The sequence below is a fragment of the Carassius auratus genome, chromosome 25 (assembly GCF_003368295.1).
Source record: "Carassius auratus strain Wakin chromosome 25, ASM336829v1, whole genome shotgun sequence".
Classification (NCBI taxonomy): Eukaryota; Metazoa; Chordata; class Actinopteri; order Cypriniformes; family Cyprinidae; genus Carassius; species Carassius auratus.
Genome location: NC_039267.1, coordinates 23,124,414 through 23,152,154, shown reverse-complemented (window position 1 = coordinate 23,152,154; position 27,741 = coordinate 23,124,414). Strand labels below are relative to the sequence as shown.

At 37.8% G+C, this 27,741-nt stretch overlaps 1 protein-coding gene across 3 annotated transcripts in view; it reads left to right on the top strand.

Annotated features, from left to right (window-relative positions):
* zgc:113516 (ETNK_euk domain-containing protein) overlaps positions 1-27,741 on the top strand; it is an 84,365-nt gene that overhangs the window by 14,635 nt on the left and 41,989 nt on the right. For all 3 annotated transcript variants that reach the window (XM_026203185.1, XM_026203184.1, XM_026203186.1), the window contains exons 2-4: positions 15,947-16,209; positions 16,504-16,638; positions 27,425-27,573. In XM_026203185.1, coding sequence (XP_026058970.1) covers positions 15,947-16,209; positions 16,504-16,638; positions 27,425-27,573 — 547 coding nt within the window. The remainder of the gene's footprint in view (positions 1-15,946; positions 16,210-16,503; positions 16,639-27,424; positions 27,574-27,741) is intronic.

Sequence of the window (27,741 nt, the reverse complement as noted above, 5' to 3'; positions counted from 1 at the left end):
CGTTTCGCCTGAGGCGTTGCTAGTGGTGCTGTTGATGCTGTATGATCGTTTCGCCTGAGGCGCTGCTGGTGGTGCTGTTGTAGCTGTATAATCGTTCCACCTGAGGCGCTGATGGCGGTGCTGTTGTAGCTGTATGATCGTTTCACCTGAAGCGCTGATGGCAGTGCTGTTGTAGCTGTATGATCGTTTCGCCTGAGGCGCTGCTAGTGGTGCTGTTGAAGCTGTATGATCATTTCGCCTGAGGCGCTGCTGGTGGTGCTGTTGTAGCTGTATAATCGTTCCACCTGAGGCGCTGATGGCGGTGCTGTTGTAGCTGTATGATCGTTTCACCTGAAGCGCTGATGGCAGTGCTGTTGTAGCTGTATGATCGTTTCACCTGAAGCGCTGATGGCGGTGCTGTTGTAGCTGTATGATCATTTCACCTGAGGCGCTTCTGGTGGTGCTGTAGTTAACTGCAGGCTCGCTGGGACCGCTGGCCCAGGCACTGTAGAGGGCACTGTAGAGGTGGTGCTGTTGTTAGTTGTGAGGTCATCCACCTGAGGTACCGCTGTGGTGGTGGCGGTGGTGATAGCTGCAGATTTAACAATGCTATTTGGGCAGAAGTAACAACATTATGACACGGTGCTTGTCAGATTAGTTAGATAATTAGAAACACAGGGCCATATTCCTGTAACCAGCTGAAGTTAGGGTGGAAAAAGGATGTTGGGATGAAAGGATGTTTGTGAGTGGGGCGTGTTGGAAGATGCGGGGAGGGAGGGAGGTTGGGAGGTAGAGAATGAAAAGAAGATTTAAATAGAATTGGAGGTTGAAGGGAGACCGGCTGGTCTGCATGAGTGAAGACTAAAGAATACAGAAGACATGTCACTCCTTTAGTTTTGGGTGGCGTGAGGGACAGTGAATGGGCATCTGGAATTTAGAAGTAGCTGTAGAAAATTATTAGAAAACATGGAGCCGTATTTCTGATAGTTTCTATTTACTTATTAAGCCATACCAGCATATGAGGCTATATGTCATGGCAAAATCAGTTAATACATAAAATCAATCCGTGCACAAGTCTTTAATACATATGAGTCAAGGGGGGAACAATTTAGACTGTTCAATTTGACCAGCCTGCATGTCTTTGGGCTGTGAGCCGTATTGCTTTAATCAGCTGAAAGGAAGGGTATAGGAATGGATGTTGGGATGAAAGGATGTTTGTGAGAGGAGTTATAAACGAAATGTGAGCATAGAGAAGAGAGATTGATTGAAGTCGAGAAGTCGTGGCCTAATGGTTAGAGCGTCGGACTCCCAATCGAAGGGTTTTGAGTTCTAGTCTCGGGCCGGACGGAATTGTGGGTGGGGGGAGTGCATGAACAGTTCTCTCTCCACCTTCAATACCACGACTTAGGTGCCCTTGAGCAAGGCATCGAACCCACAACTGCTCCCCGGGTGCCGCAGCATAAATGGCTGCCCACTGCTCCGGGTGTGTGCTCACAGTGTGTGTGTGTGTGTGTGTTCACTGCTCTGTGTGTGTGCATTTCGGATGGGTTAAATGCAGAGCACAAATTCTGAGTATGGGTCACCATACTTGGCTGAATGTCACTTTCACTTTCACTTGAATGAGAGTAGGTGAAATTACGTCTTGCCTGCCGCTAGGGGGCGCTGTGGTTTGATGCTGTGGAGGAGAATTCAAGGGACGTGACGGAGAGTAGAGTTGCCGGAAGTGCTGGGGGGCTCAAAGTTTATGACAGAAGTTTAATTGAACTCAATATAGTTAAAATAACTGTTTGTTATCTGCACGATTGAACTGGATACCTTGGATTTAAGAGCGTGTTGAAGGCGACCCGTGGTTCAGTTGTCTTTGGCTCTGGATTCTAGAAGATGTGCAATGAGAGCGCTGAGGAAGCGTGAGCGAGGGGCCGCGACGGGAGCGGGAATTCAGTTTCGGCGTTCACCGCGCTAATGAAGATGGCGAATTCGGCCCGCAGATCTCACTGACGGAGAGCAAGGAGGTTGGGCTCAGGATCTGCCTGAGATGAGTGTGTGAGTGGGCGCTCGAGACCCAGAATGTGGATGATCGAACGCGAACGCGAAGAGACTGTGATCAGAATGAAAGAGACTGTGATCAGAATGATGAGAGGTGATCGTCGAGTGTTGTCAGTGACGATGAATCAAACAGCGCACCGTTCAGACCAGGCAAGTACACCTGTCCTTCTCGAGAACGAGACTAGCAGAGTGGTGTGAGGAGGCCCCGTATATATGGAGGTTTGGAAGTCAGGTGATTTTTTGAGGCGTGGCCCTGCTCCCGAACTTTAGTTAACCTCACTTAACCCCATAATGTTTCCAAACTTTTGGCCTGTACTGTATCCCCCCAAAACTGCACAACTGTAGAGTAAAACATTAATAAAAAAGTGATAATAAAAAATGCGTCTTAAAACTGACATGTTGTACAAAATCACAGTCATGTAAATTCGGCCTTCCGTCACAATCAGGAAACTTTCACCGTGTCTAGAACTGGCGCGAGCTGCCAGGCCCGTTTCTACGAGCTGTGTGTTAACAAAAGCAGTGCTGTACATTGGATGCGGCCTCGGGCACGCTACACAACAAATTACCAACAACTGATCGTGCGCGCACTCTGTTTCTGACGCACTTCAAGCACTCGATGGGCGGGGGAAGATTGAAGAGCCGGAATTTTTATTTTTTTTTGCTTCATTTGGTAGTATTTCGAATTAATGGTTTTTAAATAGTAGCCTATTATAAAAAAAATATGTAAAAAAAAAAAAAAAAAAAAACACTTGTTCACTCATTCTGGCGCCCCTATGGATGAGTGGCGCCCTTAGCATTTGCCTATACCGCCTATGCCGCGGGCCGGCCCTGAACCAACCACTCACCATCGAGTGCTATCCCTCAGAACGCGTCAACGACCGACTGCCAGCCAATCAGCACCAGAGATTCCCTCTCCAACAACTGCTTTACAGAAGGCAACGCACACTCCCACAGGAGCATCCAAACGGAAGTACACAATATCTCCTTATTCTGGCTATACTGGTGCAAATGTTATTAAAGGTGCCCTAGAATTTGTTGAAATTATATTTTAAAATTGTCTCTGATATCTACATAGAGGGTATGTGGCTTATTTAAGGGCATTTAAAATTTCCAGGGCCCGGTTTCCCGATAACACTCACTCTTAGCGCGCTAAGAAGACCTCGAAAGATATATCTTACCAAAGTTGTTTATGTTCCTAAGAGTGTTCCAGAAGTGTCCCTTAGGAAGTTTTTTAGCACGCTGCCTCTTACGTCCGATGTTACAAGAGCGCTGTCCAAAGTGAGGGTGCTGAATTAGTTGGCATCGATTGCTCAGGAATCTATTTTCCACTTCACGCAAAGGTGCAATACAGCTTTAATAAAGACAATACGTTCTATACAAATGATACATTCCTCAAATTATTACAGTAACATTTATTTTAACATAGTTTAAATTATCAGTAGAATATAGACTATAAATTAAATTATTAAATGGTCAGTAATATGTTCACACGATATGTTGTGACAGTTAGACGAACCGGGTGTCCCTCGCTAATCATCCACCATCCTTATCCCGTTGTGCCACTTGTGTCGCTTCTTGACATGGGTTTAACGACTTCTAAAAATTATATAATACACTTTTATATTACTGGTAAGGTACTTTACAATCAGAACTGATTGGCATGCAGTTGCAGTTACTTCTGTTTAATGCGGTATTGAATGCATTTGTTTTATGTTTTTAATAAAAAGCAACATATCTACAATGAATAGAGAGTAAGATACAGAATATGCTGGGGAAGCAACGTAACAAAGGGCACCAAGCTTCTCGTCAGAGGAACTTGAAGTTTTGCTGGACCTTGCCACCAGGTCGGAGATCACACCCCTGTGGTCCACTATAACCTGCACGTTTATGGCCGCGTCTCCCTTTCGCGATAGTAGCCTACGCCTGATCAATCACTGATGGAACTACTTAGCGATAAGAACGGTTTGGGGAACCGGGCCAAGATGGTTTTACAGGTCCATTTTCAACCCTAGAAATTGGCCCTAGAATGAAATGGTCTGTTTTTACTTTATTTGGAAGGGTCATGAATAGTAATCAGGAGTTCTGCTCTGATTGGCTGTTTCACTGCGGGCTCATCACAGTAGCTCTGAGTATCAACAAACTGTAGTGATGGGTATTTCGGCTCTTTTTCGTGAGCCGGCTCGTTTGACTCAGCTCACTGAAAAGAGGCTCACAAACGGCTCTTTAAAAACAATAATGTTTTGACTATGAAAGATGTGTAAACAAAATGACAAAGTAACTTAAATAACTGCCACTGTTTCATAAAGACTAGATTTTAATGATGTAGGCTAAAGCTGTGTATGTTTAGTTGTAATTTGATTTTAGCCCAGTGACACATATTGTACCAGCAAAAGTGCTGCAAAGTGGACAAACCAGTTCTGGTTTAGCTAGGGTAGTTAAATGTGTGATTGCAAGATGTAAATGTCCTGGTTAGGTTAAAGCCATTAACAGTGTGAATGCAAGGTGACTTGCATCGTAAACAATATAATTCACAATATCCATATGTGTGCATGGAGGTAAATGGTCCAGTTCTCGGTGCCGCTGCAGGGAGCTCGTATGGGTCGATATTTTGGATGCCTGAGAGCTTCTCCAAACACCGCTGTTTTGTGCTTGGTGTGAGCTTGTTCCTGTAAGGTCCCCTTTCTTCCGCCTTATCTTTCTGAATTGGTTTACTTTCTTCATTTCTTTCTCGTATTTGTAGATCAGTCTCTGTTCCGGCGAAAACAGAGAAATGAAAAAATGAAAGAGCTATGGAATGTTTAGACCGAGCGCCAACCTCCCGCTCTCTCTCGTGAGGCCATTAAGGAAGTGACTAAAATTGCAATTCATCGACTGGCCGCTTGAGGCTGGCTGCAAAAGGGAGTCAGTCCCATAGACTCCCCATGTTAAAATGCCCAATTTTACAAAAAATGATTTTGGTCTAAATAGCTAATTTTGCCCTTCATGACAACTGTGAGGGGGGGGGGGGGGATTTTTTATAACTCATCCATTTAAATCATATTAAGACTTAAAGTTCTGCATAATTAAGGGCGTAGCCACTTGAGTGACAGGGGGATTGCAGCTGTCAACACTGCCGTCGCGCTAGGTGGGCGCCATTCTGTCACCGATGGAGTTTTGGTTTGCTCTGGCTTGCTTAGTTGGGGTCACTTCATCTACAGCAATATCGTTGACTTGATTGCAAAATATTTCACTAATACTATTTACAAACCTGATAACAGAAAAGTTGGGATCCTGTACAAATTGTGAATAAAAACAGAATGCAATGATGTGGAAGTTTCAAATTTCTACATTTTATTCAGATTACCACATAGATGACAAAAAAGTGTATTTAAAATTTCATGGCATCAACACATCTCAAAAAAATTTGGACAAGGCCATGTTTACCACTGTGTGACATCCCCTCTTGTTTTTTTTTTTTTTTTTTTAACAGTTTGCAAACATCTGGGGACTGAGGAGTCAAGTTGCTTAAGTTTAGGAATAGGAATGTTCCCATTCTTGTCTAAGACAGGCTTCTAGGTGCTCAACTGTCTTAGGTCTTCGTTCTTGCATCTTCCACTATATGATGCGCCAAATGTTTTCAATGGGTGAAAGATCTGGACTGCTGCCCATTTCAGTAACCGGATCCTTCTTCTACCCAGCTGTAAGGGAAACAGGTCAATTTAGCTCAAAGGGAATCATTTAAGATTTTAATGGGAATTTGAACAGATTCACGGCTGATCACTAAGATGCCCTGCGATTCACTGAACAAGCCGTTTAACATCAAATCTGCACTGAATAATAATATCCAAAGTATAGTGAAAACACTATTAATTAGCACAGTAACAAGATCGGCAGTTTAAGACATTAACTTGTAAGCACAAAACACAAGATACTTCTCTTTTCAATATTAATAAGGCTTTATTAGATAAATCTAAGACATATATGCTAATCTAACACATAAGCACACGCACTCACACTCACACACTGTGGTATTATCAAATTGCCTGAGTTTTGAGAACGTAGCGGACGTAGAGGATTATAATGTAAAAGGAGCTCATTCAAATACTGAGGTGCTAAACCATTCAGGGCTTTATTAGTAATAAGCAATATTTTAAAATCTATACAATGTTTGATAGGGAGCCAGTGCAGGGTTGACAGGACCGGGCTAATATGCTCATACATCCTGGTTCTAGTAAGAACTCTTGCTGCTGCATTTTGGACTAGCTGTAGTTTGTTTACTAAGCGTGCAGAACAACCACCCAAATAAGCATTACAATAATCTAACCTTGAGGTCATAAATGCAACATTTCTGCATTTGACATTGAAGAGCATAGGCCGTAATTTAGATATATTTTTGAGATGGAAAAATGCAGTTTTACAAATGCTAGAAACGTGGCTTTCTAAGGAAAGATTGCCATCAAATAGCACACCTAGGTTCCTAACTGATGATAAATTGACAGAGCAACTATCAAGTCTTAGACAGTGTTCTAGGTTATCACAAGCAGAGTTTTTAGGTCCTATAATTAACGCCTCTGTTTTTTTCAGAATTTAGCAGTAAGAAATTACTCGTCATCCAGTTTTTTATATCGACAATGCATTCCATTAGTTTTTCAAATTGGTGTGTTTCACCGGGCCACGAAGAAATCTAGAGCTGAGTATCATCAGCATAACAGTGAAAGCTAACACCATGTTACATCATCAAGTTGTCCTGAGGTTTTGGATATGCTAAGGAATTTGGATACATCAGGAAGATAACTTAAAAAGCAGTCTTTTGTGGTAGAAGTGATGGTTCTTCTATACTTGTAACAAGAAGTAGAATTTACAATTTTGGCTATATGAAGTTTGTACAAAACTAAATAATGATCTGAGATATCATAACTTGGCTGCATAATTTAAACACTATCAACATCAATTCATGTGACAGTATTAAATCTAGAGTATGATTTCAATTTCAATCCTTGTATTATATGAATCAGTCCTTTGGAAATTTTACTCTGTTACTCTGTTAAACCTTGTTCCATCTGCCACCGTTATCCCAGGGTAAAACCTCCTTCTCAGAGGTAGTATCGGTGTTTTAACAGCTTGTTAATTTTTGCAGTACTTCCTCATCACTTATAAAATTTGGCAAATTTAGAAAAGAAACCATCCATTCTGTTGCACAAAGCTTCCTTATTTCACACATTTGCCCATTAGTTCCTTCTAATATATGTTCAAAGTCTGTTTCTTTCTCCAAAATGTGTTCACATTCAAAATCAGTATTTTTCCTTAGTCCACATAATTTGCCAATTCCAGTTTTGTACTCTACAGCTTTAATTATCATCATAACAGTTAATGTTTCCGGATTTTGCACATTCATTGTCAGCATACGCAGTACTCTCTCTGGTATCTCATTTTACCTCTCAACTTATTTATCATTTAATCTTTTTGACTTTTCTCTTGTCTCTTTTTTTCCATTTGAATAATCCTTTGCTTTATCTTGTACCTTCTGTTGTTGTTTAGTCCTTCCTTTCACCATTTCAGCTCCATTTATCTTCTTTTTTCGAGACAACAGTTGCCCATGTTTCCTCTTCTTGATTTTGATTATTTTCTTCAACCATAGTTTTGAATGAATTAAATGAAACGCATACTGTGTGAAAGCACATCGAGTCTGTGCTGCACCACATACGTAACGTACACGGACTGCATACGCACTGCAGACGGAGTATGTGTGAAACAGGCGTGAGCAGGACCATAGCTGTATGTGTGAAACAGGCGTGAGCAGGGCCGTAGCTGGGGTCAGCGGGGCCCCGGTGAAGGTTGTACCAGTGGGCCCTGTTTGAAATTGTTTAATTTGTATGTTCGTTTATTTTTATTTATTTTATTTAGTCTTTTTCAAGTTCGTAGGTTTCAAGGTAAAGAAACTAAATAATTAAATGTAAAATAGCACTGGATAATCTTCAATGTAAAAAGGAAATATACAATCAAACCTACATTTATTCAGACACCTTCAACATTTCTCACATTATTACAGTTTTGCTATATATATATATATATATATATATATATATATATATATATATATATATATATATATATGATATCTGGTGTCTGAATAATTTTTGGTTTGACTGTTAAAACTACAAAGTAATTCAGTCAAGAGCAGTGAGTGATTTTCATTTTAATTTTCTTGGATTAACATTACAGCAGCCAGTAGCTAGGTTTGCCACAAGTTTCGGAAAGTTTTTTTCGAGTATGGCTCTGTGTGACGTTAGATGGAGCGGAATTTCCTTATATGGGTCCTGAGGGCACATTTGCCGGAAGAGCGCACGCTCCCGTATAGCAGAGCACTGAGAGCACAACAGACTTCACTGATCAGAGCGAGAGCGCCGCCAAATGTCACAAAAGAAGTGTGTTTTTGGTTGCCAGGGCAAGACAACCCTGCACAGATTACCAAAAGAGAAACAGCATTAAGGGACCAGTGGATGGAGTTTATTTTTACAGAGCATTAACATAGTTGTGCAAGTGTTTGTGTTTGTTCCCTGCATTTCGAAGATGCTTGTTTTACAAACAAGGCCCAGTTTGACGACGGATTTGCATATCGTTTATTTCTTAAGGATGATGCAATCCCAACGAAAAAGGGTCACGATCGTGTGTTGGAACCGCAGGCGGTGAGTAAAACTGCTTAAAATATCTCTGCCTCCTTGTTAGTGCGTCCGCCTCCAATGCCGGAGACCCGGGTTCGAGCCCCGCTCGGAGCGAGTCATTGCTGCTGCTGCTCTCGTTCAGTTTTAGCCTCGGGATCTGATTCTGGATCATAAATAAACAGCTGAATCTGACTGTTAGCCATGGTTTGTTTTGGATGATGGTTTTTTCCTCACGATAATGTCACAGCTTTCAAACGCTCTCAACGCAAAAGCCTACTCGCGCTCGTGATTCTTTAGCTCCGCCCACACGTCACGCCTCCAGTCGGTCATGTTTTTCCGGGAAAAATCGGTACAAACTATCTTTCTCTTATGAATATAATAAAACTAAAGACTTTTTGGAGTTATGAAGGATGCAGTACTACTCTATAGGTACTCAAGATTAACAGAATATTGAGTGAAAACGAGCATTTCACCCCCCCTTTAAGAGACGACGAACACATCCAATATAATACACATCCAATTTTTTCCTCAACTGTGTACTTTTTACTTAATAAATAACTGACAGTTTTTTCTAGCATAATTTGAAAAAAGTGGATATTTTGACATATTTTGTATTTACATGTAATACATGACCACATGTATTTGTTGGCACAAGAGCAAAAATAAGCAAATTCGATTTTCAAGTGTTTTGAGACGCCTTTCTCTTGTTTAATGTTTGTTTAATGTTTAAATCGACAAGCGGTAAGGCTTAAAAACACGTGAAAAAGATAAGCTTTCATGACGATGCGCAGCAGTGACCCGTCAACTGTCCTGAGCATCTTTTTAGGCTGGCCTCAGCCAGTCGGTTATATAAAATATCAAGGTGAAAGTCATCATAGCTTGCTTAGTATAGACCCAGCTCCCAAACCAACTTTGAGAATAGATTAACGGCGATATTTTTTTTAAAATGCTAAATGTTTTCATTTAATTTTCAGTTCGGTTCACTCTTGGTTAAAAAAAAAAAAATCTTCAGGTTACTTATGCAGAGCGAAAATGAGAACGGTCAAGCATTTAGCAATAATTATTATTAACTCTGTTATTATTATTGATTTCTTTCAAATTACTAACACTTTGCATTTTTGGATTATGCCTTATGTGTGAATTAATAATATGCTATGTATATATAATATATATATATATATATATATATATATATATATATATATATATTGTGCATTAATAATGTTTTCCTGCCTTGCTAAATGTTGGGCTCACGATCAATAAGCTGTATTCGCCTCAATCTGATTTAGTAAAGTAAAACTGCAGACGGTGAAGCTTCGTCTGTAAGCAGAGTCCCGTGCGCTGGGAGGCGGAGCAGCTGACGGAGGATTCCACTTGGTCTTAAAGTCTTCCGCAAACACCCATGATCACAAATAACAATGATTTTCATAAAATAATGATTAAATATATATTGATAATTTGTTACTGCCATTATGGTCTTGTGAAAATAATAATATGGGCTGCGAGAAAATAATGAACACAAAAAGTAAGGCTGCTGTGAGTGCAGGCATGTTTCAGCCCAGTAACATAAAAACGCACCGTTCCTCACAGCCAAAAAACAGACCGTATTCAGTTAAGCTGGAGAGGGTTGGGTTTTTGGGGGGTAGTTATGTATGGCTTATGGTGGTCGAGATAAAGGGGTGAATCTCTTGCTCTTTCATATGGACAGTGTCTTAAGAGAGTTTCAAACTTGCTGAGCAGGTTCTAGTCGTTCATTTGTTATATTCAACTAATCAGAGGTTTATATTAAATTTACATAATCAAGTCTTAATATATTCTGCCCTCAAGCACATGCATTAAGTTTGCCATAAAGCACATGCAGAAGTAGCCTAATAATTGTGAAAGATGAGACATTTTAATTATTTATTAATAAACAAATGTTTTCTTGTTGGCTGCAAGATGAAATTCACAGTGCTGCTCCCTCTGACAAGAGAAATGCAACATTCACAGATTACACAATGCTTTCCTTTTCATTTAAAAGACATTTCAAGCTTTCTGTAGATATATTTTTTCATGTATGTGAGACACCACAATTTTAATTTTAATTATCACTAAAAATTAAAATGATGAGACGGCGCCGCCCTGTCAATAATGCATATTACTACATTTTGCACAAACACTTGAATATGAATATTAATTCACATTTTGCATATGCCTTACAAAGTAAATGATTTTTTTACATGCAATTATCCAAAATAAAACCAAACAAGATTTGTAATGAAGATAAAACAAATAAGAATAAATGCACATCCAGCATCACACACGCAGTTAAAATCTTGCACATATTTTTTTTATTCAATTATATGAAAGCAAGTAGGGCTGGGTAATAAATCGATTTTATCAATTAACTCGAATTTGTAATTTACATCGGTTTGTTTGAAGGAAAATCGGAGCGGAGCGCTGTGATTCTGACTTCAAAGATTTAGCTAAATCGTGCAGGTTTCATTTATTTGTTTCATGTTTTAGGCTAATAAGGCCCAAATAATGGGAACAAAATTATACAGTGCCTTACATTTTACTAAACATGCAACAATTTCTTAAGACATTAACTTGTAAGCACAAAACACAAGATACTTCTCTTTTAAATATGAATAAGGCTTTATTAGATAAATCTAAGACATATAAACGAATCTAACACATAAGCACATGCACTTACACATTCATACAAGTTGCAGGAAGATAGAAAGTTAGAGAAGAATGAGTTTAAGAGAATGGAAATGTGGAATCCCAAGTTTACAGCAATACATGAAATTGCATAGACATGAACAACCATCAATCACTTAATTAACCCTCGCATTGAGTTCCTCAATGAGGTTAAAATTATAGTAGATACACCAGTATAGATCAGTCTGGAGGTACATGCATTGCCTGTGTAAAGGGGTTCCCTTTGTTGTCATTGAAAGGGGGTTTCCCGATGTCGTTGATTGGCTGGAAATGCAGTAGTCACTGAAGTGACGTCTTGGGAAGCCCGTGGTTGTGCGTTGGCTGAAGACGTGGAGTTATGAGGGCTAGTTGAAGTTGAACGGGCACTCGAGATCCGACTTGGAGACACGGTATTGCAAAACTTTACTCAGAACACAAAACTCTCAAATGGAAAAGAAAATAAACTAAAGTAAAAGAACAGAAGTAAAGTTTAATGAGACTAGGTGGTCTTTCTTCTCATCGTGGCTAAGTAGCAGCAGGCATGCAGGCTAACTCTAAAAAGGCAAAAAGCAGGCTAAAAGCAAAAGCTAGGAAGCAAAGCTAAAAGAAAACTAAAAAGCAACCTTTGATGGTGTCCTGAGTATTTAAACTGGCCTGCTGGCCACACCTCAAATGTTGTCTTGACCAATCAGATATTGTCCCATAGTTATTAAAAGACATACAAAAAAGTGATTATATGATAGTCAAATGTGTGGGTTACATAGAACCATCTATATCTAGAAAAGACAGTTTCTGTGCCATTCTCTGACAAAAGATGTTCTGTGGGGACCAGAGGTTAAGAGGTCCCCTTAGGAATTTCAGTCTGGTTCTGCTAGGTGGGGGGAAGTCAATCCAAGAATCTTGTTTATTACTCTCATGGGTTTACATGTGCTGGCCGCCGTTGTATCTTGATTACTTGTCCCAAATTTGACAATCTCTTCTCCGAATTGAAATTGTCAATAATTGTTCTAGTGGTGTTAATGTTGAAACCTGTTCTGTGAAAGAGTTGGTTGGTTGGTTATATTGCTTCTGACTCTGGCACTAGGAATGATTTACGACTGAGGAATTCAGCTCGTGTTTCAACCACAGTCCTGATCGACTCTTTAATTTGTCTGGTTCGGGTCTGATACGCTACACAGCCATGATCTTGTAATTGATGCAATATGTGGTCTGGCATTGTCATGTTGGAAAATGCAAGGTCTTCCCAGATAGAGAAAACATCTAGATTGGAGCATATGTTGTTCTAGAACTTGGATATACCTTTCAGCATTGATGGTGCCTTTCCAGATGTGTAAGCTGCCCATGCCACACACACTCATGCAACCCCATACCATCAGAGATGCAAGCTTCTGAACTGAGCGCTGATAACAACTTGGGTTATCTTTGTCCTCTTTAGTCCGGATGACATGGCATTCCAGTTTTCCAAAACAGAACTTGTCTGACCACAGAACAGTTTTCCACCTTGTCACAGTCCATTTTAAATGAGCCCTGGCCCAGAGAAAATGCCTGCACTTCTGGTTCATGGCTTCTTTTTAGACATATAGAGTTTTAGCCGGCAGTGGTGGATGGCATGGTGATCCTCTGCCCATCTTAAAATTCAATTAAATTCAATTAAATGTATCTATTTAGCAGACACTTTTATCCAAAGCGACTTACAGTGCATTCAGGCTATCAATTTTAACCTATCATGTGTTCCCGGGGAATTGAACCCCCATCCTTGCACTTGAGGACATTACAGGAACACATCTTTACTTCTGAGAGACACTGCCACTCTGAGAGGCTCTTTTTATACCCAATCATGTTGCCAATTGACATAAGTTGAAAATTGGTCCTCCCGCTGTTCCTTATATGTACAAACCCCAAATCAGAAAAAGTTTGGAGAGTATGGAAAACGCAAATAAAAAAAGTAGTGATTTCTAAATTTACTTTGACTTGTATTTCATTTCAGACAATATGAACACAAAGTATTTCATGTTTTCTCTGGTCAACTTTATGTCATTTGTAAATATGCATCCTTTCTTGTCATTCAGACCTACAACACATTTAAAAAAAAGTTGGGACAGTAAAGCATTTACCACTTTGTAATGTTGCCATTCCTTTTCACAACACTTAAAAGACGTTTAGGGACTGAAGACACCAAGTGATGAAGTGTTTCAGGTGTAATTTTGTCCCATTCTTCCTGCAAACAAGTCTTAAGGTGGGCAACAGTACGGGGTCTTCGTTGTTGCATTTTGCGCTTCAAAATGTGCCACACATTCTCTATTGGAGACAGGTGGGGACTGCAGGCAGGCCAGTCAAGTACCCGTACCCTCTTCCTCCGCAGCCAGGACTTTGTAATGTGTGCAGAATGTAGTTTTGCATTGTCTTGTTGAAATATGCATGGATGTCCATGGAAAAGATGTCTTTCTTGAAGGCAGCATATTATGCTCCAAAATCTCTATGTACTTTTCAGCATTAATGGTGCCTTCACAGAAGTGCAAGTTATCTTTGCCAAGGGCACTGACACAACCCCATAACATGACAGACCCTGGCTTTTGGACTTGTTGCTGGTAACAGTCTGGATGATCCTTCTCTTCTTTGGTCCGGATCACACGGCGTCCATTCCTCCCAAAAAATACCTGAAATACTGATTCATCTGACCACAGTACACGTTTCCACTGTGTGATGGTCCATCCCAGATGCCTCCGAGCCCAGAGAAGTCGACGGCGCTTCTGGACACTGTTAACATAGGGCTTCCTTTTGGCACAGTACAGTTTTACTTGGCATTTGTGGATGTAACTATGTATTGTGGTACTTGACAAAGGTTTGCCAAAGTAGTCCTGAGCCCATGTGGTGATATCGCTTCTAGATGAATGACGATTCTTGATGCAGTGCCGCCTGAGGGATCGGAGATCACGGTTGTTCAGCTTAGGCTTGCGCCCTTTTCCTTTACACACTGAAATTCCTCCAGATTCCTTGAATCCTTTAATATCCAAATCTCTTCCTATCTTTATTTGAGGAACATTGTTTTTAAACATTTCAATAATTTTCTCACGTATTTGTTGGCAAACTGGCGATCCTCGGCCCATCTATGGTCCTAAAGGATTAGACCTTTCTTGGATGCTGCTTTTGTACCAAATCATAATTACAATCACCTGTTGACATAACCTGTTTCAAATCACATCATTATTTTACCATTTTACCTCATTACTAGCCCTAAATTGCTCCTGTCCCAACTTTTTTTTTTAAATGTGTTGCAGGTCTGAATGACAGGAAAGGATGCATATTTACAAATGACATGAAGTTGACCAGACAAAACATGATTTATATTTACAATACTTTCTTTTTTTTATTTGCGTTTTCCATACTCTCCCAAATTTTTCTGATTTGGGGTTGTACATTTAACTTTTCCAGCCTCTTATTGCTACCTGTCCCAACTTTTTTGGAATGTGTAGTTCTCATGAAATCCAAAATGAGCCAATATTTGGCGTGACATTTTAAAAATGTCTCACTTTCAACATTTGATATTTTATATATATATAAATATATGTATGTATGTAGGCAAGATGTAATATGTTTCTCCCAGCCTTAAGGGGGAGCTGTGTTTTATGAGTATTTCATTGTGTGAGTTAGCCTTTCTTCACATGGGTGGAGCTGTTGTTTAATTCAGTTCTATTTTCCTTATGAAAAGGTAAGGTTGGTTTTATATTATATTTCTTTAATTATATTGGCCATCCATGTTATTTGAAGATATATATTGCTGTTAAAGATGTTAACTAACATATATACATATATAACGGCAGCTAAAACTATATTGTCTTGTTTTATGATTTTATATGCATTTTTAGTTTTGATGTTAGTAACTAACAGTTCTATTTTCTTTGTGAAAAGTGGCTGATGCAGATAAAGAGCCCAATAAATAAGCTTCACCGCTGTGACGACAACGATCTTTGTGTCCTCCTCATTCAACCATCACCCAAACACAACACAGAGCCATTTGGGGGGGCACACAGATGAAATTATTCCATTCCTTTTTTACTCACAATTTGTACAGTGTGCCAACTTTTTTGGAATCAGGTTTGTAAACTGACCTGAGATGATGACATCACTGAATTCAATGATGAACTGCCTTAACTGTTTGCATTATTGACACACTTGGTTTCTCCCAAGGTTTTTTCTCCATTCTGTCACTGATGGAGTTTCGGTTCCTTGCCGCTGTCGCCTCTGGCTTGCTTAGTTGGGGTCACTTCATCTACAGCGATACCGTTGACTTGATTGTAAATAAATGCACAGAGACTATTTAACTGAACAGAAATGACATCACTGAATTCAATGATGAACTGCCTTTAACTATCATTTTGCATTATTGACAATGTTTTCCTAATGAATGTTGTTCAGTTGCTTTGATGCATTGTATTTTGCTTAAAGCGCTATATAAATAAAGGTGACTTGACTTGACAACGCCACCTACTGTCCCTTACTGAGTATTTAAAGTTCCTTAGCTGTTTATTTTACCTCTGTTGTGCTTGGGCTCTTAATTGCAGCAATAATAATAATTATTATTATTTGAATTATCCTAGGCTTTCACTGAGGGCATCACTAACCAATTAATGGGATGCTATGTTGGCTCTCTGATGCAAGACCCTGTTTTACTGGTGAGGGTTTATGGACAGATGACTGAGCTTTTTATGGACCGAGATAAGGAAATGGAGATGTTCCAGGTGTTACACAAACATGGCTGCGGCCCGGAACTGTACTGCAGTTTTACCAATGGTATCTGCTATGAGTTTGTCAAAGGAGTTGTGCTGGATGACACACTGCTTAGACAGCCGTCTGTTTACAGGTCTGAGCTATTACCGCACACACACAAACACACATATGCATACAAAAGGCACATGCACTCACAGTGCTTCTTGTGGAGTATTATTAACCCGTTGACACTTTGGATCACTAGGAGTGTATTTCTTAATCAAATTCTCATATTAATGATTGTGTGATAAATGCTTTCATGCCGCAACATGGCTAAGTAAAGGTAGATTTGTCTAAACATTTTTATTTATTAATTTATTTTTATTATTAATAGTAGTATTTCATTTTCTCAATATGCGTATTGAAATTGCATTTTCATTGACTACAGATTGATTGCAACAGAAATGGGGAAAATCCATTCAATAAAGTCTGGAGAAACTGGAAACAGTTCACCCGTTTTGTGGTCTAGATTGTCCCAGTTCCTCAATCTGGTCCAGAGTTCTGATGCTCCTGAACAGCAAAAGTAAGTGAACATCAGTGTTATGAATCACAGTGGGATGTCTACATGTTTTGCCCCACCCCCCCGAAATTTGAACGATTCGGTCATTTTAAACTAATCTTTAATGTGACTCGGGAAGAACGAGTCGTCTCGGGGAGTTTTTCCGTTCAGTCGCGCACGCTCAAAAGTACTTCACCTCTACTCTACTCTACTCTACCTGTTTCAGTCAGTGCAGTCTGAGTCGGAAAGATAATTGATTATTTCTTTTTTTATATTTTATTAATGCCAAGGTTCCAAAGATAAAAGTACAGAGAATGTAAATATTGCATACAAAGAAGTGGCATTACATGCAAAGCACCATTCACAGGCGTATGTAAACATAAATATAAATAATACTAAATGAAAGCTTTAACAAAATAAATTAAAAAGATTAAACATTTTTTTAACATTCTTAAGATTATTGGAAGATTAAATAGTTTGGTATATATATATATATATATATATATATATATATATATATATATATGAAATTTAGCAAGAAGTCATAATAGGTTAATAATGACATATACATTAATTTTGTCTTTTTAAATATTAAAGAAGCCAATCAGTACATCCTTAAAAAGCAAAGAGAAACCCTGTAGCACACTGCGATGGATATCATTAGAGAATTCAATCCAAAATAGCTGTGTGTGAGGACAGTCTCAAACTATACAGTGCCCTCCACAATTATTGGAACCCCGTTTAAGATGTGGTCGTGGACTTCTAAAAAATATCCTTTTTTTTTAACAGCATAGAACCCAAATGCAAAAAAAGAGAAAAATCCAAACTTTTAAGTAAATTACTTTGGTGGTAAAAAAAAAAAAAAAAATCACACATTTAAAAAAAAAAAAAAAAAAAAACTTGAAATCATGTGTCCCACAATTATTGGCAACCCTAACAATTCTGCTGAAAAATGTTATTGATTTTTTTATTAGTTGATATTTTTCTGTAGTTGCTAAAGTTGGTCAGGGTATCTAGGAACTGTGTTATTTTTTTTAAAAAAGGAGAATTTTTAGAAGTCCATGACCACATCTTAAACAGGGGAGCCAATAATTGAGGAGGTCACTGTATATCAGTTTCATTAAGGTCACCATAAAAACATCAGCTTGTATCTGTGTCTGATTTAAACCTTTTCAAAAACACTTTAGCTGTGTAACATCACACATGGAGTTGTTACGAGCTCCTTTTGAAAAAGCGATCTAATCTTATAGTTACCTGATAAAGGATACTGGGCAAAGTCGTGGCCTAGTGGTTAGAGAGTTTGACTTCTAACCCTAGGGTTTGTGGGTTTAAGTCTCGGGCCGGCAATATCACAACTGAGATGTCCTTGAGCAAGTCACCAAACCCCAAACTGCTCACCGGGCAGCGCAGCATAAATGATGCCCACTGCTCTGATTTGGAAAAGTAGCCATTGGAGACTCCATACTGAGTTTGGATTACACAAAAACTGTCTAATCGAATTAATTTTGAAAGTGTGGTTCAAAAAAGAGAAATCAAGGAAATTAAACCCACCATAATCATATGTGTTCATTAATAAATTCTCTTTATTACCTTTGCTACAACATTCAGTTTATAGAAAATAACTGTCATGACAGAAATTCATACATTTATAAATTGTAAGGAGTAAAAAGCTACAATTTGAGACCAGAAATGCAATCTGTAAATAATGATTATAATAATGATGATAATGATGATGATGATAATAATGACTATGCACCCTTTTGTAAGGAAGCTTGTAAATTAATTTCTCTATCCAATGCTGTCCAATTTTTTCAGAAAAACGAAAAAACAAAATTATGACTTTTTGTCGTTTTCATGTTCTTGCACGGAAATCAGAAAAACCACTTGATATTCTGTTTGGGTCCTGTGGGTGGTGCTAATTCTGATTTGTCATCGTTTTTCAAAATAAGAGTTTTTGAGCCTGTAAAATGAATAGTCTGTATATGCATGCTATTTGTCACCCATTTATTTGGCTTCACTGACTGAATAAAATCCATTGAAATAGCCTAAATGTAAACACGTATTGACTTAAATTGACTTAGATAACTTAAATTCTTAGGAATAATATATATTTTTAATAAGGACTATTTGTTATTTAAGGCCTGTATGCACATTTAGGGGGCTGGGGGCTTGACTCTATGTTTGGGCCCTACTTACCCTACAAATATCATGATCGAGTAGCACAAATTACACACAAATGTAAATATGCTTTGAGGTTCCTAGAACAGGTAATATGCAACATGTCTTTAGTCAAAGTATAGCCGTGGGCTAATATTACGTCTTCATTATAATACAAAATAATGCAGGATGTGATCGCTCGGTTGAGAGAAGATCAAAAACAGGAGAAAGAGAAAACTGTATTTTTGAATTCATTGTCATAGCTATCTGTCCTCTTATGTCAGATTATTAAATTTAGTCAACAAATTTAATCAGCATGCAAAGACATGGTGAATGGCTATTATGACCAAATAAAAGGAAGTCTGTATCAATAAAATAAATTTTTGGATTGACACAGGCTGTTTAGACATAGCATGTGGATTTACACAGCAAATTATAATTGCATATATTATGTTAAGAAATTAATGTTTTTAATGTAAAAAAAAATTAATGTTGAAATATGAAATTATTGAAAAAAGGAAACGCCTACTTTTTATATGAAACTAACACCGCCAGTAGTTCAGTCTCTTGGTGTTTCTCAATGTCAAGGAAGGATCTCTGGAAGCCAGTATTTCGAGGATGCTACGTCATCAACATCCGTCGAAGGACTGTTCCAATGCTGAGGATCCTCTGAATTTCAACCAAGGACTGAGTCCTTCGTTTGAAGAATATCCCATACACAGGAAAGGATGCATATGTGTATCCTTCGCGCTCTCAAATCACCCACAATCCTATGCGCGCAGCTTTGCTATCTAACGTTAGTTCAAAAATTCTAAAATGTCGAACGTTAACGTGGTCGGAGCGTTAATGGTTTTTATTTACGTTACCAAACATTTGTTATAACTGTAGTAAATATAAGTAAAGTTTGATGTTTAAATGCCAATACAAATTACTACCGTATTGATATTGTAAATTATACAAATACAAATGGTTAACTGAACCAGACCTGTCATTTAACAATTGGTTGCGTCAACGGCATTTCTTTTATAACTCTTTAAATAACTAGTTAAGTTGTCCAAAGTAATTTAATGATACCATTCACAGCGTTATTCAAACTGACCTTTTCACTGACGTAATGACACAATTACGTGCACTTGCTAGCCTGTTCCATTTACGTGTTCTCCGTATGCTAAAGAGGACTCTCACCTAGCCTCTGAAGGAAGTGACTTGGAAGGATCAGTCCTACCAAGGAAGTATCCTTGACATTGAGAAACGCCTTCTATCTTCAATGAAAGAGTTGAATCCTTTATTCAAATGAGAAATCCTCATTCGTTTGACCTAGCAAACGACTCTTGGTAGCCTACTTGAATCATTTACTCATCTGATTCTGATTGTCAAAAATGAAGATATATTGAGGATCAAAACGCGTGTTGCTCAGAGACGCAGCGGTTCAGCTGTTTGTTCTGTTTGGACGGAGCAAAAACAATGTAGCCTATCTATAAAAGTTATTCAGTAACATTATTGTACTGTTGTATATAAATGTCACATTATCATAGGCTCGTGTTATAGCTAAATAAAGGCCTAAATGTTTTTTCTTTTTTTTCATTTTGATGTATGCCTATTCCTATTGTGATGGCAGTGGAGAGAGTGCTGAAACTCTCGAGAGCACATAATTAAGTGAACAAATTTATAGAAATGATAATTCCCTGTAAAGCAATGAGACGTGAACATATGAGAATTTATCAAGATTTTTCTAAATGGGAACTCTTTTGGACCTAATTGAAGTGGTTTAAAGTGGCTGATCGCAATGGAGTTGATGCGGATCAGCTCGCCTGTTATTCTTTGAGAAATAAAGATAAATATTAGGTTGCGCCGTTTGATTATAGAAACTTTCGGTCGGAGGATTAAAGGCTGTACTCCCCTCTGTCTTTCAAACTAGCCTTTCAATCTACTCCGGGATCATGAAAAGACGTGTTTGGCGCGTGCGCGTGCAGCCACACACTATTGGTAAGCACTCAAATCACTAATTTGGGCTGATCATAGCCTTCGCTCGCACGTGGCCAGACAGTGGAAATACGGCTAATAATTCCTGGATATCTGGCATACAAGTTAGCCTAAAAAACATGTTTAATATTTACGATCAGAAATCCTGATGTGTGGGGGGAACCCCGAGGACAAACGCGCGCACGCTCCGGAGATTATCACATGAAACGAAACAAAATTGAAGTGGACAGCAGAGATGGAGGATCAGCTTGTTGATTTGTGCCAACAGCACGAATGTTTATACAACGGTTCATGTAAAAAATCATTCCAAACACTATCATTGCAATGGCTTCCTGCATATCGTCTGCGACGCTTATTCTGAAGTCTTGTGAGATTTTGCGAGATTTCCTGTGTTCACAGTCGAGACTCTGGTTGAAAATCTTGTTTTTGTGTGGTGTGCTGTCTTTGTCACATCGTGGCACACCACACACTATAGGAGCAAAACGGTTAAATATAGGATTTTTTATCCTCATGTTTGCGCTCTATCACATTTTGAAAATCTTTTAAGATGTTAAAAATATTTTGGTGTTTACCCAGCATTAGGAACAGAGTCTGGGCTTAATCTAGGCTTTCCAGTTTTTTTTTTTTTGCATTGCATCTGAAAATAACTTCGTTCATCACATTCACTTCAAGCTCTTTGGTGCAGATCAGCCTCCCGCCATGCTCAGCTGTGGACCATTTAAAAATGTTTGATATAAAGGTTGCTGCCCCATTTTATACAGTAATTGTTCATTTAAAAAAAATAAAATAATAATATATATATATATATATATATATATATATATATATATATATATATATATATATATATATATATACATACATACATACATATATATATATATATATATTGTTAGTTCTAATTATATTGCTAACAAAAGTTAATTTAGGCCATTTAACATGAACTGTGACATTTTACCCTTTTAATGATAAACTCCTTGAGATTTTAAAATCAGTTTAATTGTATTTAAATTCAAGTTTAAAAAAAGGTTTTAATTGGTAAAATTATTCCTATGAATTAATAAAACGTTATCATGTGTATTCTTGTAGAAAATAAGTGTTAATTCTTGTAGAAAATAAGGGGAAAATAAGGGGCGATCCAAATATTTGTTTTGCTTCACCTATTTATGTATGCTACAATTATTCAAGAAATAAAAAAAATAATTTAATTTAAAAAAAATGCATTTGGCCTGAGTAAATTTGTGACTTTAAAGGTTAGTGATTTAGGAGGTGAAAATATTGTAAAATTACAAATGTTATTGGATGTAAGAGCATAACAACTGAAGGTCTATGAAACGTTAGCTAATAATTTTTTTTAAACAACGGAACTTAAAGGGGGGGTGAAATGCTATTTCATGCATACTGAGTTTTTTACACTGTTAAAGAGTTGGATACCCATGCTAAACATGGACAAAGTTTTAAAAATTAAGTTGTACGTTTGAAGGAGTATTTTTGTTCCAAAAAAACCTCTTCCGGTTTGTCACAAGTTTCGGAAAGTTTTTTTCGAGTATGGCTCTGTGTGACGTTAGATGGAGCGGAATTTCCTTATATGGGTCCTAAGTGCGCGCTCTTCTGCCGGACACTCTCGCAGAACACTGAGAGGCTGAGCACAGCCTGATCAGAGCGAGAGCGTCGCGAAAAGTCACAAAAGAAGTGTGTTTTTGGTTGCCAGGGCAAGACAACCCTGCACAGATTACCAAAAGAGAAACAGCATTAAGGGACCAGTGGATGGAGTTTATTTTTACAGAGCATCAACGGAGTTGTGCAAGTGTTTGTGTTTGTTCCCTGCATTTCGAAGATGCTTGTTTTACAAACAAGGCCCAGTTTGACGATGGATTTGCACATCGTTTATTTCTTAAGGATAATGCAGTCCCAACGAAAAAGGGTCACGATTGTGTGTTGGAACCACATGCGGTGAGTAAAACTGCTTCAAATATCTCTGTGTTGTTAACATAGCTATCAGCGCGTAAGCACATCAAGTAAACAACATGCGATGTTGGCATCAAACTGCACTTTCCACATACAGTTTCAGTACATACCACATAGCATACCGCCTTTGCTGATGCTGCTCTTGATAAATTTCAGCCTCTGGATCTGTGTCACAGCTTCCAGCCGCTCTCAACTCAAAAGCCTACTGGCACTCGTGATTCTTTAGCTCCGCCCACACGTCACGCCTCTAGGCGCTCGTTTTTTTCCGGGAAAAATCGGTACAGACTATCTTTCTCTTATAAATATAATAAAAATAAAGACTTTTTGGAGTTATGAAGGATGCAGTACTACTCTATAGGTACTCAAGATTAACAGGATATTGAGTGAAAACGAGCATTTCACCCCCCCTTTAAAGTTTTGAACTAAAATATTATTTCAACCATATAGGGTGTGAATAAATAAAATGCATACTTTTCAATGAAAGAAATGAAATGAATGAATGAAATACATCTTCCTTCAGGTAGACTGAATATTTTCCTGCCTTGCTCAATGTTTGGTCAGTTAGCACGTTTGGCCTTTAGCAAACGCTACGTTCACAAATAATGATTTTCATAAATTTTGATTAATTATTAATTGATAATTTTTTATTATTATGGTCTTGGGAAATAATGCTATGGGCTGCGAGAAAATAATGAATAAAAAGAGAACGGCTGCAGTGAGTGCAGGCATGTTTCAATAACATGCAAACACACCGTTCCTCTCAGCCAAAAAACAGACCGAATTCAGTTCAGTTGGAGGGGGCTGTGGATTTTGGGGGTAGTTATGTATGGCTTGTGGGGGTCGAGATAAAGGTGTGAATCTCTTGCTCTTTCATATGGACAGTCTTATGAGGGTTTCAAACTTGCTGAACAGGTTTAGATAAGACTCGTCGTATTGGTTATACACTCTGCACCCACTCTTCATCTGCACCCACGTAAGATTTTTCTAGTTCTAGTTGTTCATTTGTCATTATTCAACTAATCAGAGGTTTATAATAAATTTACATAGTCAAGTTTTAATATATCCCACGCTCAAGCACATGCATTAAGTTTGCACAAAGCACAGAATGACTCCCTGTCATTAATGTGCATTAATAATTTTTGCACAAACATTTGAATATAAATATTAATTCACATTTTGTATATGCATTACAACGTAAATTTTTGACATGCAATTATCCAAAACAAAACCAAACAAGATTTGTAATGAAGATAGAACAAATAAGAATAAATGCTGCACATCGCACTCCATCTTGCACTCTGACATTTTACACACCTCCATTTAAATGCGGGTGCAATTAAAAAATTTTACTTAAATTATATTAAAGCAAGTAGGGCTGGGTGATAAATTGATTTTATTGAGTAACTCGAATGTGTAATTTACATTGTTTTTTTTTTTATGAAAATTGGTTTTCTTTTTAACATCTACCAACGCTCCACTCAGGGCTCCCATAGATCAGAGTGGGCTCAACCTTCCCACACAGAGACACAGAGACATGCTACCAAGCAGAGTATGAGTGGAGCGGAGTGATTCTGACAGGAGCGAGGCGCAGATATTAATATTCTGAGCATCATGGTTTTCACTTGCTCTAAGAGCCATCACGAGTACACGAGCCAACAGCCCGTAATATAACTGCATATTCAGCAAGAATTCACGGTAAACATATTTAGCTATGGCTTGATCAGAAGGTTATAATGACTGCAATAGTTGAGCGGAGTTTGTCTGTTCCTTTTAAAACAAGAAAACAAGAGTTAATGTCGGGTCCCACTGATCAGATCCCACTGATCCACTGCCTCTCTGTCCTCTCCCTCTATCTCTACCTCTACCTCTACCTCTTCCTCTCCCTATTGTTGAATCATCTGATGATGATATCTAACAATGCACATAATTCAGAAAATATAACGAATAAAGAAGACATAACTACTAATTACAATATTTCATGTTTTCCACAGTCAGTAATTCATACTGTAACATTCGTTCGTTAGTTGTCATGTTGCAGTTTGTTTGAAATAACACACCTGTTCACCTGAAGGAAAACTCGACTAAGTGCTATTAGAAGACATCCTGTCAAACCTTTTTGGTACATATCGCCTACCGTAGATGCAACGGGCATTTGAAAAAGCAAGGCGCTGGAGAGCAAAATTAGTTTGAATGCAAAATACAATTTCACCACTAGATGGGAGTAATTCCTACTTACGGTCCCTTTAATGATTTTGAAATATGTAAGAAATACATCAATCTGTTTAGATAAAATAACTGATGAAAATGTACTGTTATTTTCATCACAAACTAAATTTGCACAGCAGAAAGCAGCAATTATAGATTTAATGCTTACAATGTTATTAGTTTGGCATGTGGTATGGAAAAAAAAGTTTACACACAATAGTCTAAGCCACTTAGGACAGAAACAGAAACTCTTGTGTTATTTTATTTATTTTTTCCTTTTATAGACTACGTTATGAACATAACATTTCAAAAATACTGAAATACTTTAGCCACGGAGTGAAGGCGGAGCGGTGTTTGTGGTATCAGTAAGCGCGGATCGGACTGCTCTATTTACAAAAAAGTTCTAAAGGAATAAAAACCTAAACCAGCGGCATAACGAGATGGAAATATGTGCTGTGTCCGAAACCACTCCCTATCCACTATATAGTGGACTATATGGGGTGTCAGCCATTTTGCTAATAAGTTAATTACTTCCTGTAGCTGCCTATTCATTATGTAGTGAGGAAGAAATGCTGAGTTCCGAGTGAACTACTTCATTCCCTAAATTTGTCCACTACTTTTTACCCACAATTTATTCTGATTTTATTCACTATTTCCCACAATCCAATGCGGAGTAGCGTCGAACTGGAAGCGACAGCGGGATCAAGCGAGTTTGAATCAGGCGGCAAGGTAGTTGAGCAGAAGTTGAACCCGGTGTGTCACGCCATCTTGTAGCGGAACTTCACTTGCGTTAGCATTCCCATTGACTCCCATTCATTTTGGCGTCACTTTGACAGCGAATAACTTTACACCTGAGGCGTTTAAAGACTCCGTTTGTACATTATTTATTTCTAAAGATACACGACATACATAATACATAAAACGATATACGATTTTTTTAGGCCATATGTTATCGTCCAGCACTAAAAGCAAGTATAGAAGGCTCCCTTTAAAATCACTTAAGTTATTAATTAATGACGCTTTTTTTTTTTTTTTTTACATTGTGTGCATTTTTTTTTTATTATTATTATAATGAGAGAACTTGAGTTTAATCGTGAGGACGTTTTATTAATCCATCCATTTTTAGGGTTTCAAAGATTTAGCTAAATTGTGCAGCCCTTACGAAAATTAGCCATGGTTTTACTACAAATAAAACCAAAAAACCATGGTTACTGTAGTTAAACCATGGTAACCACAAATTAACCATGGTTTTGCTATATTAACCATAGTTTAACCATGGTATTTGTAGTAAATCTGTGGTTTTACAAATGGCAGTCAATACGCCAAAAAAAACATGGGTTACTACAGTTTTACTATAATAAAACCATGGTTATTTTTCGTAAGGGAGGACTAATTTATTTGTTTCTAGTTTTAGGCTAATTCAGCATAAATAATGGGAACAAAATTATACAGTGCCTCACTATTTACTAAAATAAAGGAAATAATAAAACATGCAACAAAAAAGAAATTATGTCAAAATAAAGGACAGGAAACAAATAAAACAAATGCATGTTGTTTTATTAAAGGGATTTTGAAATAGCAATTAAAATATATGCCTAATATATGAAAATATTGACATTACATATTAATCCATGTAGCCTAGCTCACTAAAATAGACTACTACTATTAATGCTCCGATGCAAAGTAAACCACTATTTCTTTTGAATAATATAACACATAATTCATATAATATAAATAATACTGCACACCTTTTAAATGTGTCAAATCTAAAATATGGTTTAATACCATGTAGCTTAGAGAACATATAAGCACAGGTTCAGGCACAGGTTTGAAATTTTCCTGCTTGAATGCATTCTAAAAAAATGCACATAACTTCATAAGTACCAAACTTTCATCTGTGAATATTAAATATATAACATTATAACTACAGTGTTTTTCTTACATTTTCCATGACTGCAGCTGTCATATTAACACATCAGCTAGGCAAAACTGATGTCTATTTGCGAAAATGTGCTTTGATACACTTGTTTGATAACATGGTTAAAGCGCCACTCAGCGGCCAAAAGCTGCAATTGCACTTTTGCAGACGCCGCAGCGGCAGAACGTGCGGTGGTAGAACCGATTTTTTGGATGCCCACCTACTGTACTACATGTCTGCCATCTAGTGGTAAGAAATACAAAGGAGATATTACAAAAAAAATGTATCAAAATTTTTTTATTTTGTGCGTAACAATGCGATTACTGTAGTTTAATAATTACTGTAGTAAAGTAATGTGTATTTCACAATAAACTCTTTTCCTGCCAGCAATTATTCATTCATTCATTCATTCATTCATTCATTCATCCATTTTGCCATCACCAGCATTTGTATGAACAAGAAACATGCCAAAAGAAAGAACAGTGCATCTGCTTAAAAATAAAATAAATCTGAAAAATTATCAAAACATAAATGAAGTAGAGCGACAATACTACTATTTTTCACACTTGTGTTCTTTAGATCCAGTGCCCATGTGGAGATACCAAGCCTTAAAATCATCATCAAAGAGATGGAGGAACTGAAGAGTCATCTTACCCTCATCAACTCTCCAGTAGTACTGTGTCACAATGACCTACTGACTAAAAATGTCATCTATAACCAAGAAGAAGGTGAATAACATTTATTAGAATAGTGAAGTTTGAGTTTGTTTTAATTATGCCTTTCTTAGGTGTAAATTGAAGTTTTGGCCATATGAAAGAGGTCTGCTACTGAGTTTCTTGTCAGGTTTGAGTCAACATTTCATGTTTCTTTTGCTCTCTCTTTCTATCTCTGTTTGA